This window comes from Centruroides sculpturatus, unplaced genomic scaffold (genome assembly GCF_000671375.1).
Source record: "Centruroides sculpturatus isolate CEXI.00-Female unplaced genomic scaffold, Cexi_2.0 scaffold754, whole genome shotgun sequence".
NCBI lineage: Eukaryota > Metazoa > Arthropoda > Arachnida > Scorpiones > Buthidae > Centruroides > Centruroides sculpturatus.
In genome coordinates this window covers 196,498-216,475 of record NW_019384868.1, presented here as the reverse complement: position 1 = coordinate 216,475, position 19,978 = coordinate 196,498, and the positions used below count along the sequence as shown (strand labels likewise).

General features: G+C 28.4%; 1 protein-coding gene across 1 annotated transcript in view; it reads right to left on the bottom strand.

Moving 5' to 3' along the window:
• LOC111630799 (epidermal growth factor receptor substrate 15-like 1) overlaps nucleotides 1-19,978 on the bottom strand; it is a 127,229-nt gene that overhangs the window by 75,027 nt on the left and 32,224 nt on the right. Inside the window, exons 4-9 of the mRNA XM_023374958.1 lie at nucleotides 18,877-19,020; nucleotides 16,184-16,231; nucleotides 16,010-16,093; nucleotides 14,164-14,205; nucleotides 11,580-11,639; nucleotides 6,234-6,445 (exon numbers count right to left, since the gene is read on the bottom strand). Coding sequence (XP_023230726.1) covers nucleotides 6,234-6,445; nucleotides 11,580-11,639; nucleotides 14,164-14,205; nucleotides 16,010-16,093; nucleotides 16,184-16,231; nucleotides 18,877-19,020 — 590 coding nt within the window. The remainder of the gene's footprint in view (nucleotides 1-6,233; nucleotides 6,446-11,579; nucleotides 11,640-14,163; nucleotides 14,206-16,009; nucleotides 16,094-16,183; nucleotides 16,232-18,876; nucleotides 19,021-19,978) is intronic.

Below are 19,978 nucleotides of genomic sequence, written 5' to 3'. Positions count from 1 at the left end.
TATTTAATTAGTAAAAAATAAATATATATATATATTAATTTATTTTTAAGAAACAATTATAGAAATTTTAATAACTGTTTTTAAATGGATTTATTTAGCAATGCAATATTACTTGTCATTTTTTGGTTGATTGATTTATTATTATTTTCAACAACAAATTATTATGTTTAACTATAAATTTAATAATAATTTTATTCTCAAAAATATAAAAATTACTAATAAAATGCTTTTTGCAAGAATCTTTATAGTATCTGAAAATATAAAAAAAAAGTCCACATAATCCTCAATACCAAAACATTTACTTTAAAAACTTAAATATTTAACTAAAATCACATCATGAAACTCATAACAAACTGATCTTCAGTACATTCTAAAAGAAATTGAACTTAAAATTCAAAAGGTTGGTTTTGGGTGGTTCAAATACTGGTGACATAAATTTGACAGATTATATATCTCTGCAGATATAATAATGTGATTCCATGTTTTTGAAAATTTGAGTATAGAAATATTGCACTCTTTAGAAGATTTTATTTATGTTGCCTTGGCCAAGAATAAAATTTTTTGATTTCATGGAGAAAATAAAAGTTTTGCTTTGTCCCATTTAGGTTTGTAATTCTCATCTGAAGTAAATTGGCTAAAGCTGTTAACCTTTCTTAAAGTACTACATGTATTTTTGGTGTTCAAATTTCTTTCAGTTGTCTTGACATGTATGAGAAGTCAGGGGCACCAGGGCCGTTCCCTAAATGCTACTTAATCGGCAACAAGTTGGCAAGAGCTACTCAAATTATTTGTTGGATGGCTAGGAGTTTATTGAAAATCCGCAACTCATACGATTGTGGCTTCTGGTCAGGAACTGACACCAGTTAGGATAATGCTAAATCGCGTCCTAACTTGCAATTCTTACAAGTCTTGTGTCTTCGAATATTGAACAAGTGGTGAGCACAGTGGGAAAGTCGATAGGAGCCAAATAATGAAAGGTAGACAGGTTTAACAGAACAAATAAAGTTTAATATAATCTAAATCTACAATATACATAAGAATTAGAACAAAATGATTAACATATGGCAATAAAATATGGATATAGATCGTACAACCGTGGCGCAACTATTCTATGTCTTATGCCATGTGGGTGGGCCTAATTTCTCAGACATGGAGAGAAAGTTTACAACTTTCTAACAAAATACCTCTATTCTTCGTTGCTAAGACATCGTTCTATCATCTTGACAAGGATTCACGTTGAAAGAATGGTGAGTGTCTTCTCCGGGGTCTTCGTATTTTCCTTTTTTGGGCAGATGTCCAGTTTTACGAGAGCACTTATGACCAAACATTAATTCATTGGAACATTATGGCAAATGCCCGGAACTGTCAGTGTCTTGTCCTTTTATGCCTTTAGCCTGGGAAAGTGGTCAGGTGATTGGCAGTTGTTTAGAACTGAAGGTTGCTTTTGCAGGTACAAGTTCAGTGATGACTTCGTTAATGTAACAGCATCGCTTTCCTCTCCTTTCACAATTGGATGTTATCATTTTGCAACTGACTGTTAAGATTCTCATTTGTTTGTTGATAAGGAACGTCATTCAATCCGTGTTTAGTGCAATGTTTTCTAACGATTGCAATGGATGTTAAATAAAAAATTTCTTAAAAATGGGTTTTAATATCCTTAAAATCCTGGATCTCACATATGCTAGATTACTGCTTCTTTACTTTACTAATGGTATGCTATATATTTTTGCCTGATTTTTCTCTATCATCCTATTTATCTCTACTGTTGCAACACAGTCCGCATAGTGCAGTAAGGAGGATGTTACAGGTGTCCAAAAAAAATGTTCTTGCACAGTTTCAACAATTTGTTATGCTATCTGCAAAAACCATGGGGACAAGTGAAAAGCATACATTCCTTTCTTCTGGTATTAACATGGTAGGTGAAAATAGTTTCTATTTAATTATGCAATGTAAATAATTAAATTTAGAGTCTAAGAACACACTAACTTGCATAGAATTCTGATTTATTTGAAATTTTAATTTTAACTATGTTGCAAAGGAAGAATATTTGTAGGTCCTCCATATGTGAAGTGAAAGCAGCATTAACAAATTTGTTGAACCAATATGATCCTCTAGTTGGAAATAATGGGAGTAAGCTGAACTTGTGATATATGCTAAAATATAAGTTATTGTTATGAAATGAAATTAACAATCAATGAATGCAATTGCATTGACATTCTGCATGTCTAGCAAGAAAGGAATGCAAGGAAAAATACTATTGACATGATTGAAGAAAATACAAAATACATCTACATAATACTACTATTCTGTTAAATCATCAATCATGTATCTAATCTATTTATAAAAAATGGAATATGGGATTGCTAAAGATCTATATGTTATTCTAATTGTCTCATAACAATTTCTGACAAAAATCTAACAGGGGTGAATTCAAAAATATTCTTCAAACTATCATTCAGTCTCTGCTTGAGAGGACTCATCCATGTTATTTCTGTAAAATCTGTAGAATTCTGTTATTCTCCTTCTTTTGCTCTGAAGAACATTATGAACAATTCTCTGAAACAATTAACAAAAAAGAAAATGGAGTCATGCTTTCTCCAGGTAAAAAGTAAATCCTATGGAAATAATAATGATGAGTCTTCTTGAGCAAAAAACTGAATGATAGTTTGAAAAATGTTTGTGTAAAAACTGGGAATTATCTGAAGAGTAGGGTGAGCCCATTGGGAGACCAGACTGCTAAAAGTAAAATTTATTTTTATAATGGAAATAATTTGTTTGACAAATTAAATGAAGCATATCAACAATGGTCTGTCTATCTCCTATGACTATTTTATCTTCTAATAAACTTTCTGAGAAATGTATTACCTCAAGCAAGGATAGAGGGGTATAAATTACAAACATCTATCGTATAAAATCTTAAGTTTAGATCTATTTGATTGAACAGATTTAATTGCTCTATGGTTTAACTTCCTGTATTTACAACACAAATGGAATCAAATAATAAATAATGCAAAAGACAAGCTAGCTTTTTTTTGGAGCAAAAGTAAAGTTGCAACATTTGGAGTACAGCATTTCCTTTATAAGGAGCCTTTTGAGTTTGGCTTGAAAACTATTAGCAAAAAAATTCTTTCAATGTTTATATTATGTTCTGGTATATAAAATATATATTCTTCAATTTTTAATAGTTCTGAATGACATTCAACAGAATAATTTAAAATTATTTTAAAATAATTTTGAAAATATTTTTTAAAAATTTATTTTTAAAAAATATTTTTTTAAATATTGCACTCGTTTCTGACAGCAAGCTAAAATAAACTAAAAATCAACATTTCTTTGACTAATAAATTATTTGAGATTAGAAAACTGATTAAAGCACTTACATCATTTTTATAAATTGCTTTACCATGTAAATAAATTATACTTTTTACAATGCCATTGTATTCACTTATAACAATCAAACATTTAAATCCATATTCATAAATATGATTGATAATAATAATAATAATGTCATTGTCGTAATCAGTCATTCAGTCCACCCGCTAAACAAGACCTCTCTCATGCTCTTCCACTGATCTTCATCCTCATCAATTCTTCTGCATTGGAAACTAGTTGTTACTCAAAATGCATCCAACTAGCTCTAGACTTGTTCCCTCTCAAATACTTCCCATCTCCTGGGTACCACTTTGTTATAATTCCTGTCAACCTGTCATCTGTTCTCTCAGCCATATATCCAACACATTGCCACTTCAATTCTTTTACATGTTTCATAACATATGTGACCTTGATTTTTGATCTTATAACAAAAGAGATTCTATAAACTTTTTTCACCTTTATCAAAATCTTAATTATTTAAAACATCAATTTATTACTGGAGATGTGACAATTTTTAAATTCTGTAAAAAATTGTTGCTGCTATTTTAATTGTTTAGTTAGAGAGTATTGTTGCCACCTTGTAATTAAGGATGTTGCATGATGGTAATATATATAAAAAAATATTTCAATCTAAGTGTGCAAACCTAAAACAGAGAACATTTCCTGATTTTTAAAAAGTCTGTCATGACAATGGATAAAGACAAAAATAAAGAAAACATGTCCAGATTAAAAAAAGATATCTGATCACTTTAAACATGTTCCCAAAATACATAAGTTAAAATATATGAAACTTTGCTTATTGTATTTCAGTTTTTAACCAAAAGTTTCAGAGTTTTGGTTCAAAACATCATTCATTCAAGTAAATAAGCATTTTTTAAAGCTGTATTTATATGCTATTAGTGTCAACATATGGCTGATAATTCATAATCCTTATCAATCATTGTTATCAACCTTAACCAGTGCTTTAAACATTGCTTGCTTTGCAGTGCTCACAAATATTTCAATAATACTTCAACAACAGTTCACAAATAATTCATAATAGCATGTCCAATTACAGTTTGGTTCTTTCTGGATTACAATTATGTATGTATATATGTGTGTGTATGTAAAAAAATATATCATTTTTGATATTATTCATATATTATATTTTTTTATAATACATTCTTTTTAACAGAATTATTTTTTTGCTCCTTCTTTAGCATTTTTATAAATAGTCTGAGGTGTAGAAAAGTAGCAATAGATCTTACTAAATGGGATCTATATTCAGTTAAATTTTCTTATATGAAGGCATAACCAAAAATTTTATGTTGCTACTTCCTATAGAAAATTTTATGTTCCTACTTCAAGTTCTAGATCAACAGAAGGGCAATTAAGTTATAATCACTGCTCTGACTACAAACAAATTTAATACGTAGAGTCAAAATATCACACAGAATAATTATATATNTTATATTATAAATTTCATTAATTTAAATTGCTGCATTTACCTTGAAAATTAATAATAGTCTCTTTCCAGTTACAAAAACACTTGATTTATTTAGTAGTTATTTAAATTATGATAGCTGAAATTAGTGCAACTTGCCTTGAAAATTATTAACAAAAAACTTAATAATGAAGTCTCTTTCCGTGCACAAAAGCATTCAAATTATTTAGCATAAACATAAAAATCTGCATATTTTATACAAAAAAAACCGAGCAATTATTTATTGTGACATCGTCAAAATACTGGGCTGCAAGTTTAATCATCTTTTAATTAAAAAATTTACCGGTGACTTCCAGTCCAGACCAAAAGTTTGTATAAATTTAAAGTGGCTTCCGGCCTCTAAGCTTTTCATATCTGGTCTCGATTTCCATCCATCTAACTCTGTTCTCGAGATTAACGACAGTCGGACAGTAGTAATGTACAGGTCCTCCAATTTTAAAATTGCAACCCAACAAGGAAACGATATTCATTTATAAAAGTTATTATTGATAAAAATGTTTCAATGCTACTTTACGATTATTTACTCTTTCTAACTCTATTGTTAGCACTGTCCTTCGTCTGTTTACGTGTCACTAAATTGATTTAATATACGGGACGTTATCAAAACGTTTGGTTTCTAGTATATTCTAATGATAAAGTAAAAATTCTATATTCGTACAGTAATTAATGTTTCAATGCATTATATTAGCAATAATGATAGAATTTAGAAAAGTAAATATTTTAGTTTTAAATGATATTTGTAACGTATTATAAAATGTTTAATTTCATAAAAATGAAGCAGAACGTATAAAATTGTTCTTTCTATCTAGACACACATCCTACGTTTTATTATAGTACGATTTATTTTAAACAATAGTGGACGAAAAGGACAAAATAATTTTTGAAATTTCATCATAATTTACTTTCCTGCTCTTTTTTCATTTTTAAAAGTTTTTTATTTTTTTTTTATTTATTCAAATGCTACTGTTATTAAGGATAAAGATGATTTAATATTTATGATTTTATAAATATTGTTAATTAAAATATGTCAAAATTGGTATGACTCCATTACTCTGACGCTTGTTTAAGTTAACAAGCATAATATTATTAGTTTCAATGTTATATTTCTTCAATTTTCACGCGAAAATAATATTAATTTTTCAAATAAAATAACCGAATCTGTAATATTAAGAAAATTTCATTGTTATTCTTAAATCAACAATATTCTGTTAATTTTGTATTATTTTAATTTTCACGCGAAAATATTAATTTTTCAAATAAAATTTATATCATCATGAATCTTTGTAAAATATCAATGGGAATCTAAAAAAATGCAAATAATATCAAATTTTGAATATAACTCTCATATTACAGGATACTAATTAGTCATATTTAATGTAAACTTACATTTTTAATAGCTACATCAACACCTGGAGTACTAGATCGCCTATTTGTTCCAGTAATGGTCCCATCCACTCCTGGTAAGAGATCAGGTAAAACTGGAACTCCTCCTACTAATGATTTCTTTCGTTTTGCAGTAGGATATAATTCAGGAGGTAATATAGAAGGAACAGGCACATTTTCCAAGGCTTTATATACTAAATGCATAGCCTATTTAAAAAAAGTAATGTAATATGTTAGAAGTTAAAATATATGTAAATATTATCATCATTAAATATTAATTTTTAAGATATATATTAAAATAAATATCAGCAATATTATATTTTTGATATATCTATCAGGTAATAGCCACATTATTAATAGATTATTTTCTTAGAATTATATTTTTAAAAATAATGCAATTATCAGAAATTTATTTTAAAAGTTTTACTTAAAGAAAATAAATAATTATAAAATTCTGAAAAGTATAATCAGTTGCAATAAAAATACTAGTCATATTACAATATTATCAATAATTATAATTAATAAAACTAATTCTATCAATTTAATATTTTAACAACACATTCTAACATACTTATCTATGGAAAGTAATTACTTTCTAAATGGAATCCAATTAAGCATTTAATTATTAATAGCACGTTAATTATTAGGTGAAAAAATTATTACTATTTCCAGTTGAATGATTTGAAATTGCTGAAGAAATCAGAGTAAACTGAAATAAATAATAGCTAAATATTTTAGAGTTCAGATTTTGATTGGAATAACAACATATTTTTTACATTTGATTCATCATTTTGAGCAAAAAATAATACTAGACAAATACAAGTAAAAAAAATTCAACTGTACTAAAAAAATAAGAAGAAAACATAAGATAAATAAGGAACTCTCTTCTAATAGAAAGTAGAAACTCAAACACTATATATGAATCAGTTAATCAATTATGTAGGTTTTTTATAAAAAAAATAAAACAATTCTGAAATATTTCATTATACTGAAATGAATGTGTCTCACTAGCTAAGTTAATGATAACAAGTTCATATTAATTTTAAATTGATGACAAACACACTAAAGTGTATTTTAACTGATGACAAAAATAATGCTATAATACTGTAGAATATATTATAATATATAAATTTAAAAATAAATAAAACTTATTAACTATAAACTGAGTTTGAATATATGAATTTAATAAATTTAGTTATACAGAAATAACTGAAGAAAAATATTTAACTTGTATTAAATTACCAGCAGAGGAGCCCGGCATTGCCCGGGCAAAAAACAACAACAAAGATTAAGATTATTAGATTATTTCATACTTCTAATCCTATTCTAGTAGCCTGGGATGCCCCCTAATGAGCATTCTAGCAGCAGTGGTGTCATTCTGTGGTATAAATAATAAATTCCTATTACAAATAAAAATAATAATATACTGAATTTCTCATGGCATACCCTACTAAAATGCAGCCAAAAAAGCAAAAACCACATTAAATAATAATACAGTAGAGCGTCGATTATCCGAATCAATTGGGGACTGGGGTTGTTCGGATAACTGATATTTCGGATAACCGATTATGTACGAAAAAATAGTTTAACGTATCCGATGTTGAAATTTTTCTCTGTTGCATGTCGCTTCGCGTTAAATTTTCATAGATGTTAAGCCTAACGAAGACTATTGTATCGTTAAAAATTATTTTTTTATTTTGTACAAACAAAATAAATATATTGAAAAATATAAAGACAATAAAAAATTATACTTCAGAAGTTAATTTAGTATCAAAAATGTAAAATATTTGAGTAACCCAAGATATAGCCAAAGATTGCAGCACCACAACACTAGCAAAAATTTAAATTTGCTAACTGGAATTCTTTTGGATAATTGACGTTTCGGATAATTGACGCTCTACTGTAATACTGAATTTATTGTTTATTTAAATAATAGCTAGGGGTGTCCCTAGTGGCCGTTTTTGGCATACTGTGACAGAACCCAGTTTTTCAGCTTTATATAGTAGATTATCAGCTCCTTCTCAGTCTAATTTTTTTCAGGTTGACCATCCAAAGTGTCAATTTTTTTTATCATTGAAACAGTTGAACTTGTCTATCCCAAATCTCACAGGAATAAAAAAATTTAAGCTAAAGGTTTTGAGATATAGAGGTTCCCACATAGTAAACAGTAATAGATTTGATATTTTATTAATACAATAGCAAATACAGTACTGTATATACCTGTTTTAGATATAAAACATTTTTGACATATCTTAACAGAAATAGTTTGTCAACAGTTCCTGATGTCTGACTTTCTTCAACCAATGCAAGCCAAACTCATAGCCAATCAGAAAAAAGCGGCATTAATTGCAACTACAGTATGTACCATATTACAAGAAATTCTCAACTACAATTTATGCTATCAAAATGTAGTTGCTAAGCTTTGAATTTGTAACTGGCATTTCAGTCCATAATTTGAGATAGAGGTTTTGAGAGAAAATTATTTGAGATAAACATGTAACAACAGTGAATGCATCAGAGAGATTAGAATAAAAGTTTCTACAGCATTTTTTACAATAGACATATGACATACATCAAAACCAAAAAAGTGATCACTGCCTATAGATGTATGGAATGCAACAGTGACTGAGGTGGTGTTATAGATTGTGTTGTCATTGGTGAAGTGGTTGAGATTACTCAAGTAGATGTCATTATGATCTACAAGTCCAATTTTTACCATTGATTACCACTAACAAGAATTGCTAATTGAACTTTAATTTGTGTTAATTTCAATAAAACTAGTGAAATTTATATAAATAACCTAAACATAATAGAATATGTTTATAATTTCTAAAAAATCTTCGTTAAACAGACATTTTTATACTCTAAAAAAAGGTTAAAAAATATATTACTTTAGCTATTAAATGTAATTTAAACTCATAAACCATCGATTGCTTTTTAATTTCATCCCGATAAAAGTTTTATGACATAGCATAACCTCTTAATGATAAACATCAACTGGGAGTGACAAGTTTATCCTTATTTTGAGGTGTTTAATGTTTCTCAATTTTGTAAATCATTACATACTATGTAATAAGAATAGATGTCCTTTATTCATGTTAAAAATGTTAAAATGCTCATTAATTAAAGGTGTCTGTTATTTGGAAGTGTCTTTTACAAACAGTTTTATTCTATACACACTTGACAATATCGCCACTAGGTCATCGAAGACGGAGGTCGTGTACGCATTCGGCTCCTGTTCCGGATACATCATCTGCGTCCTACCTATTGATTGTGGATTATTTTTGTACATTTTCGGTTTATTGATGTCAAGTGGGTCATTTTAATGTATATTCCGTTAAAATCGAGTAATAATTAACCAAGTTACGGGTGTTTTTGTGCTAGACCACGTGATCTCTATCGGTCGCTCGCGCTGGTCTGTTACTTTGCCAAATAGTTTGTGTTATATACCGCTGGATAGCGGACATTCTGCTGTGCACAACGGTATATTTATTCCTGTTCTGAACAAATTATATCGTCGGGTGTGATTTCTTTGGCAATACCGTTTTTCACCGGGAACAAAACAAAGCCTTTTGTTCTTTCGCTACCACGTGTTTCGTCGGGAACTAAAACAAAGCCTATTGTTCCCTACTCCACTGGACCCTAATACGGTGGCCGGCACACTAGTTTTGTACTCGGCAACGGCTCTGATCCCTTGGTGTAGTAGCTCCATTGGGTCCTCGTCTAGGCCCGCGGGCCGATTTTNATGTAATACGTTAAGGTATACAGGTCATTACAAAATTCCTGTTTCAAACTTATATGATAAATTCTTTAAGCAAAACTAAGATAAAAAAGAATTTTCGGTAATATTTTTCCAATAATGCCTTTATTAAAAAATTATAGAAATTTAACTTCAGTGACGCCATTTTTTGGATTTTCGAACAAATGGGGATAAGTTCATGTTTTGTTTCTATATTTAGATTGCAGGTTATTAAGAAACAAAGATAGTAGATTCATCTTAATCCTGTCTTTTGCAAAACGCTCTTGGTTAAAAAATAAATAGGTTTTTCCTTACATTGTGCATCACCGTAAATGTTCAAAGGATATTAACTTCTATTGGGTGAAGGGCCACTCTGGTTGTCCTGGAAATGAGCGGGCAGACCTGCTTGCTAAGGTAGCCCCTTCGAGGCTTAAGGACATTTCCTTCTCCTCTATCCCTGTGTCATGGGTTTCCAGCGCCCTAATGCTTTACGTTAACAGCAAATGGCAAAGTGAGTGGGATACTTCTGTCACGGGTAGGTGGACGTACAAGCTCATTCCCAGGGTGGACAGGCCGAACCCTACACACTTCAACCCTAACTTCTACATGACACAATTCATGACCGGGCATGGAAACTTCAACTACTACCTTGCAAGATTTTTAAAGAAGGGTGACGGGAAATGCAGCAGCTGCCCACTGGAGGATGAGACCCCAGAACATCTCCTCTACCATTGCGAGGGCACGGAGGAAAAAAGGATGGAACTCATATCCACCATTCTAAAAAACAACGACACTTGGCCTTGTAACCCGAGCCTCCTCATCAGTAATAATCTCTATTACAAAGCCTTTGCAAACTTTGTGACAAGGCTCATCTCCAGCAGATCGACTCACCATTAAGTGGACTCTACCAATACGGACTATCTTAGCTGTGATATTTTGTCGCTGGTAGGGGGCCCTACAGGCCTCCCTTCCCTTCGCCGTTCAGCTGTGTAAAACCACGCTGTGTGGTTCGTTATCTTCTGTATATATTTGTCGCACAATCTCTTGTACACTCATTCACCAATTATGTGCTTTCCTATGCACGGGCCCCTTTACTTCTATCGCCTTTACGCTCAGCAATTGACGCCCAGCAATGGCGCACTTGTAATCTACATCCTTCCTCTTTCTCTTCCCCGTCTTCCCCCCTCTTTCTTCAATTCCCCTTACCTCCTTCCTTCCTCTCCTTCGCTGGCTATGCCTTTCGGTGCGGCCAAGATCTATCAACTAACTATACACACTTGACAGCAGTTTGTTTTGGATTTGGCATATAGTTTTTTCTGAGACAAATTTTAGTACAGCATAATTCTTAATAGCAGATCATTCAAACAATAATATATATACTAGACAGCATAACACGAAATTGCAAGGCATTTCAAAAGATAAACGAAAATATATTCCAAATTTCTTCCTGAATAAAGCTGTTTATTGATAATTTATATATATAGCTTTAAAAGGACTCATTTCCTTTTTATTAATTTTTATATCTCTAAAGATAAAAAAACTTAATAACAAATAAAAATAGTTATTATATGTATTTAATTACAAAATATAAAAGTAACATACCAGAATAAATTCATCTTTATCAAGGAAACCATCTTGATCAATGTCACTAAGATCCCAAATCTAAATAAAAAGAATATGTACAAATTTTGTTTTAATTATCAACATTTCATATTATACTTAAATTTTAATAATTATTTTAATATATCTATTAAATGTCTAATATTTTAACTCAAATGTTTACCAAACTGGAATTTCAGATGGTCTGCAAAATGTTCAGAAGATATCAAATAATACATATTTTCCTAAAAACATACCAATAGAATCAGAATGTTTTGTAATTAATTTCCATTATTCCTGAACGCGTGGAAAAATGTGCTAGTATAAGGTAGCAAGAGAAATTTTTATTTATAGTTACATTTAGTTAGATTATTTTTCCATTTTGTTTTGGGAGTTGAGTGATATTAAACCTCAACTGCTATCTCAATACTTACCAATTAGTATAATTTGCATAATTTCATACTGATCTTTGCATAATGAATGGATTAGGCATTAGGTAGAAAACATTTTTTAAGCATATTCAATATGCAAATTACAGTGTATAAAAGACCATTGTCAAACTAATACAGTAAGCTAGACTTCACTTCTACTGGTCAGTGTAAAGCAGTAGAATTGTAAATTACTGATATGGTGCTGATTAAAAATTTTTCTTCTGCTAGATTCTTTTCCCTAATCCAAAATTACAATTATTCAAAATTTCAAACAGAAATGTTTGTTTGAGATTTTGAATAATTGTAATAGTAATCAATTTCATTCTTATGAATACTAAATTTGAAATTTGTAATATTTGAGTTTTATACTAACTGCTGTTGTTGAAATTATTACTTTTAGTTTCTACAGAAAAATAATAAATATGTTTGTTTGAGAAGTTATGTATATATATTTTAATACATTAATTGTAAATATGCTGTAAAATTCTGTATGATAATTTGTTAATTTAAAATTCTGTTCAATTATTCCTTTCTATAATTCATATGTATTTTGTTATTTGATACTTGATGATAGTATTATAAAGGCTGAAAATGTTTCTATGTTAATGAATTTTACAATTTCCTTAATAAGTAGTTATTGTACGATAACTTAAATTTTTGTAAATACCATATAATTTGGTATATTTAATAACATTATAGTTTTTTTTTTATTTAATATAATTTTACTTCCATTATCTTACTAAATTTCAAACTATTATTCATGTAACATATAAAAAAATTTTAAAAAATGTTTATTCAATTTTCATGAAATTATTATTGTTATGATCTTGGTGGAGTGTATCTTACTTTGTTTATGAATTAGTACCCTAGTTCTATGCAAGACTAAAGTCAAGGCATAAATATAAAACAAACTATTATTATATTTATGTGCTGTTCATGTATGTATCTGTGTTTAAAACTTTCCTATGTGATGTGTTTATTATAACAGCCTTCTAGTCTGATGTATACTCTATTGTAAAGTCATATGTTTTTACACTTTTGTGTAATGTACATGGTATGACACAATATGATACCTGAACAAGAAAGGATTGTAGAAGTATGTCATCCATTCTCCACAGACACTTTATTTCATGGACAATTTCTGAGTGTTTACTAATTTTTTCAGTGTATGTATTTTGTATGTTGTGGGTATTGGTACAGTTATGTCTATGATGTATGTTGCTTTTGTTTTGTTTGTAAATGAATATGCTGTATGCTGTGATGGATTCTTTTGACTGCGATTATGACATGGTCATATTATATTTTTTGCATGCCATTTTCTTTGACAGTGTTGTGTAAGTTTACTGGTGTAATGCTTGTGTCTGTAAGAATTACATCTTTGTGTAATTGTGATGTTTCTTGTTTTCTGTTGAAGAACTCTCACAGAGTTTGTATTTGTTTGCAATGAAGATTTACTATATCTGCAAGGTCAAATCCTCCCTCTTATGAGAAGGACTTTGCCTTTCTACAGAGGACTTAGGATGGTGTTTGTTATATTTTGTTAATGTTCTTTGCATTTTCTTTTTGAGCTGTTCTAGTTCTGTGTGTGTCAAATGAATAAGGGACTACATATGTGTTGATAGCTTTAAAATGTTTTTTTTTTCATTCAGCTGTGTTGTCAGTACTGAATTTAATCTGCTGTGTATTCTTTTGTTTAGTCTTTGTTTTATTTGTGCATGTTCTTTGTGTTTGGCCTGTTGGAAAGATAAATATTTGTATACTTTGATCCATCCATAGATTCAATGCTTCTCTACATCTGAATCTTTCAGAATTCTTTTTTCTGTGTGAAGTGTTCTGCATTTATCAAGGCTATCTTACTCATCTAAGATTATTCTAATTTATCCATCATCTTTGACAGACCAATATACTAACTTGTAATAAAATAAATATTATTGTTATTAATATGATAAACATTCTAATTTTTATTCTGAATTTTAAATGATTTTTGTGTTTTTGATTATTGTTGCTATTAATATAATGGAAAAACATAAACATATAAATAAATCTATTACACAAATAATTATATAAGTTAGTATTAAATTTAATTCATAATTCTTATATTAAACATCACATAAATTATGAAACAAATAAAATACCAATTGTTTTCTAATACTTACTTTTCCAAGAGTTTCTAATGGAAGTTTAGAATTCAACATGACCTAAAAAATAAAATTATATTTATAAGGTTATATGTAAATCCAACTATTTCTTACACAATTCACAGCAAAAACCTGTCATTATGTAAGATATTGTTATGAAACTTAAATTCTGCCAATGTAATGGTTTATTTCATGATACAAAACAACTAAATTTTAGTTGAGATAATTTTTTAAAATAGATTTCTATAGCTAAATTGATACTATATGTAAGATTATATAAAAATAAACTAAAAAGTTTTAAAAGGTTTTTAAAATAAATAAGAATATGTTTTTTTAAATATGCTTGCCTATTTTATTGTGAAAATTTATAAACAGCAGCATCATCATTAAAAACAAAATGCTATTTTTAAACAATTTTTTTGCCTTTTTCCATACAAAAAATATTATATTATATATATAGGTATATATGTATACACATGAAAATAAACCCTTATACTGTATTCTATAAATTTAAGAAAAGTAATATACAAAACAAATAATTTACAAACAGTGTCAGTAATAAAAATTTTAACAAAAAAAAATTTATCTAAATCAGTGTTTCCCAACCCATGTGCCACAACATACCTAAGGCACTCTCACAAGTAAGTTGCAAAAGTGTCTCAGGCATGTTGCAAAAATATTAAATATTCTTTAGAATTTTGAGTAAGTTTTTTAAAATTTCATTTATCTTTTTACCATTAGCCAACTAAAGAGAGAAGGCAATTCTTAACTTAAATTATTAAGGATTAGGGATAAAGATTGATGAATTGAAACTTGTCTACCCAGGTAGTGCAAAGAACTGCCTATTAGGATCAAGTCTGCAGATCTCCCTGGCCAGCCCATCCTACAAGTATTCAATAAAATGCTGATTATTGCAGTTTGTGGTATCAACATATCTCCCTCACAAAAGCTACATGCATCTATGAGCATGCCTGCAAAAACTCTTTGGAGCTTCTGTAAATGTTGTGGCTTACCAGCTTAAAGACTGATATTAGCTCCATATACATTGATTCAAATAGGCTTTTTATTTTTATAGTATATTTTTAAATTATGAGTTTGTTTTGATAACTTTAGCTTTTGTATTATCAGAATTTTTTAAATCAACTGTAATTTATTTTAAATTTTAAACATTTTTATTTTAAAAAGTATGGTGTGTTGCAGGAATCTTATTAAATTCAGAGTGTCACTAATCCAGAAAGGTTGGGAAACACTGATCTAAATTAAAATTAATTTGTACAAAAGATGCTGAAAATAGTCTATCTTTACAGAAGGTTTTTAACCTTCTGTCTCTTTACCATGTATAATGTCTTGCAAAGCACAAGACGATTATTTAATAATCCATGCACACAGGATTACCTCAATAAAAATTAATTTGTATAAACTTATTCTTTGGTATGTGTGAATCACCCTGTATTGAACTTTGAATGTATTGATTGGTCCATTGCATTAGTGATGTGTCTGGTCTTGCACTGCAGTGTAATTTTTCCAATCTTGAATATCTCAGACTAATCAGAACATCCAAAGTTTTAAAATTCCATTGCAGATGATGTTCTACAGTTTGAAATTAAAAATATTCCAACACAAGTATTGTTCTACTGTATAAAGACTGAATAACCAGAAGATAGTGTTTTAAGACCACAGAAAATGTTTGCTTTTTATTTTAATTAACTCATTTTATGTTAATCTCATCCAAATACATGTAATTTAATTAATTTATTATATATAATGAAAAATATAACATTAATGCAAAAAAGTATTCAGAAATTAAATGCAACAAAAAGTTCAAAAATAAATCTAAAAAACTAATTAATTAATTAAAACTCACAGGTTTAACTTTAGTTCCTGGCAATCGGTCTCCTACAGGGCCCAATGAATTGAACATTTCTTCATATTTTTTTTGTTCAGTTGGCTGTATAAATTTATAAACATTTTGTATGAAATAAAAATTTTCAATAATAACTTTTATCTTTTTAAATTTACAAAACGTATGTTGACAAACCTTAATAGACCAATCAATAATAGCTGATGCCCTTCTGGATAAGTCTCCCTAAAAAATTAAAATTTTTTAAAATAGAATCTTATTATTATTAGTTTTGGATATTAAAAAAAAATATATCATTTAACATAAGAAAATTACATTCCTATACAGAAGATAAATAGAAATACAGTGGAGTACAGTTTATACATTTACATTTATATATTATTGTATATTAGTCACAAAACATTCCTATTACTTTCAATGGTAAAATATTTCATTTATAGGACCATTTCATTATGGAGTTTCATTGAAACATTATTTCCTTTCTGAAAAAAATAATAAATATCACACTATTCTTCTATAAAACAATCAAAATTTCAAAAGCACATTTTTGTTTATTCTATTCTCAAATCCCTCTCTTCATATTTCTAAAATTAAATATATAAAATTAACTTTATAATCTGTATTGTCTCTCATAGAATGAAATTAGTTGTAGATTATTTGCTATATGATGGATGTGAATCAATTACAACATAGAGGAAGTTTACATGGTTGCAGCAAGTTATCCTGTGACAGCAAAGTATAGGACAGTATATCAAGATGACATTTCAGTTTTGAATAGACAAAAATCACTTTGAAATTTATTACTGTCCATTAGATACATTATTTATATCTATTTGACCATTGCCACAGCAGCTTCAGAACAATATGTGCAATAAAAAATATTACTTTTTTTTTAATAAAAACAAAAAATACTGTTATAAAAACAACTATTTCTACCATGTTTTGGTGCTTCTTCACTAAATTTTCATTATATTACACATCTTTCAGGTTATACACTGTTTTGGTCCTTGAGAGAGAGACAAACAGTGCTCCACTGTATTATAATTAGTTTAACACAGCATTTTATTCAAATAATTATTATCATTATTTAATGCATATATTACAATTGTATAAATAAAAGTTCACAAGTTGTTGAATAGACTCTAGATAATTTCAAGAGGTGCAACTTTAGTTAAATTCCTTATCTGCAACTTTGAACTACATCATCCTATAGAGTGCAATGCTTCAACATGTTTCCCATGCTTTTCAAACCTGGAATTTATTTTTAATAGCACATTTATTTCCCAAGATTTATTCAAAGGCTAGGATTTAATCTGTTATGGATCTGCTAAAAGGAGGTAAAATTACATTGATTTGGCATAACCTGGGGGAAAAAGATCCATTATTCCAAGAAAACTGTTTTTTCACAATCCGTTAAAACAAGATTCTATTGTAGTTTGATTGGGACAATACTTTCTGTTAACTGTCTGTACCTATAACATTTGATATTTTAAATTTAAAATATTATACTTTTAAATTGAGTTAAATTCAACTGTAATGTTTGTTAACCATATAATTAAATATACTTTAAACATATTTCTATGTACAGTAAGACCCCGCTTAACACTGTCTCGCTTAACACTAATTCAATATAACGCCATCTGCTTGAAGCCTAAAAACAAAAGCTCAAAATTTATGCTGATTTAAATTATCACAGCATTTTATTTATTCGTATATAATACAGTTATTTATGAACACAAACCAATCAGAAAAAGGTGGCAAAAAGATGTACTTTCTTTAAATCTATGTTTGTTTGGTGCAATTTTGGAAAAAATATAACATTATGGATGCCATAGGCAATATTGGCTTCGCTTGGCAAGAATTAACTGATAAATGCACAAACAAAATGTGTAAGAAATTATGGCTGAAGGAATCCAAGAATTCTCAACAAGAAGAGCTTATTGCTGTATCATTAGGTTGATCAAACTCAACCTAATCAATATAGCAGGACTAGGAGATGTAGGCGAACATGATATTGAGGAGTTACCACAGGTTTCTGGTGAGAGTCTTATCAATGATGACCTTTGAGAACTGGCAGAACAAGGAATCCATGTAGAACTGGAAAATAGTGATTCTGAAAATGAAGAACCCAAAAAATTTCTCTACAGATTTCCTTAGTAAAAGTTTGGTAACGATAACCAAAATCATTGATCAAATTGTAGCAAATGATCCAGATTTTGAAAGAAGTGCAAAAGAAAAATGAGGCGCTTTGAATGCGATCTTCTGCTACCGACATTTGCTTAAGGAAAGAAAAAAGCGATAAATGAAACTTCACAACTTTATTGCAAAAAATAAAAAAAAACAAGAATTTCAGAAAAGTCGGGATCTTTGTCACAAAAAATGAACTATTAATATAGAAAAAATGAACTAATTAATATATTATTATACATTTCTGTGTGCATATGTTTATGTGTTATTTAACATATATCATTATACAAATTAATATAAAAATAATTTAAAATTAAGTAAAATTTTTTTATTTTCAGTTGTATGTTCCCCTATCCCTATTTACTCTATGTTAAAATGGCCTTATTTAACGTTGTTTCGTTTAGCACTTTGTCACCTAGAAATGCATCTCCCACATTAAGCAGGGTCTTACTGTATGTACTGTACATTATACATATATTAAATATGTATGTATATAAAACTATTTATTGGTATATATAAATTAGTCAACTTCAAGATGGAAACAATTTAAAGGTGACTGTTTAAGATAATCAAAAACATTTATTTTTTAAACAAATCTATTGATTTAAGAGTTTATTTCCTTATAATTATTAATTTCATCAGTTTTTTTCATTCACGTTTAAATTTATATATAAAAGTTTTACCATCTGAGGTGCTGCTATCTGAACAGATATATTTGCCATTATTATATCTTTTCCACTTTGTGCAAGAGCAATAAGTTTAAGAGCAACAAAAAATCCTCTTTTATCCAAAAAGCCGTTTCCATTAGGATCAGATAAATCCCAAATCTGAAATAAAAGTAAATTAAAACATACAGTAGAAAAAAATGCTTTACATCTTACAATAATTGATTGAGTCAGTGATGAACAGCTTTTGGATATTTACAAATGCAAACAAATTTTTAGATAAGCTACCTTGAGTACCTTTCAGTTTTATGTTCAACTCTCTTTAAACAAAAATGTATCTCAAAAAGCTGTTTCTCACTAGATCAATCAGTTAACTTTAAAGTTATAAAGATGTCAGAGTTTCTTCCAATAATAAATAACTGTTATTAAATACAATGATATATCATAGTTTACCACTTGTCTCGCTTAACACTAATTCAATATAACGCCATCTGCTTGAAGCCTAAAAACAAAAGCTCAAAATTTATGCTGATTTAAATTATCACAGCATTTTATTTATTCGTATATAATACAGTTATTTATGAACACANTATATATAATACATATATTTATATTTATAAGTAAGAATTTATATTTCTTACATGTAAATAATAAATTTATATGTAAATATTTTCTAAATGCATTTTATGAAATTTAAAATAATTTAATTAAGTAAATTAAATTTTAATTAAGCATTATCTTATTAATCATATTAAATACATTAAAAAATAATAACAAATTGCAAAGTATCCACATTATTTCAACTAAAACATGTTTGCAAAGACCATTCAGTACAAAATAATAGCATTTTTTATAACAGAAGTACAAACAATTTTCTTCTTAACTTTGCTTAAAAGCAATGTAATCAATAAGAAAATCTAATTTACTAGAATTCAATTTGAACAAAGAATATAATTTTGTAATTACATTTTAGAAGTGAGGTTAAATTTGTTAAGAATTCATTACATTAAAATCTTGTAATGTAACAATTCTTGTTTATATTTTTTCTCACTGTTTAAATCTTTAGACTCAAGAACTAGAGAATTTACATTAAGAGTATGTTTGTTATTTAAATTTTTTA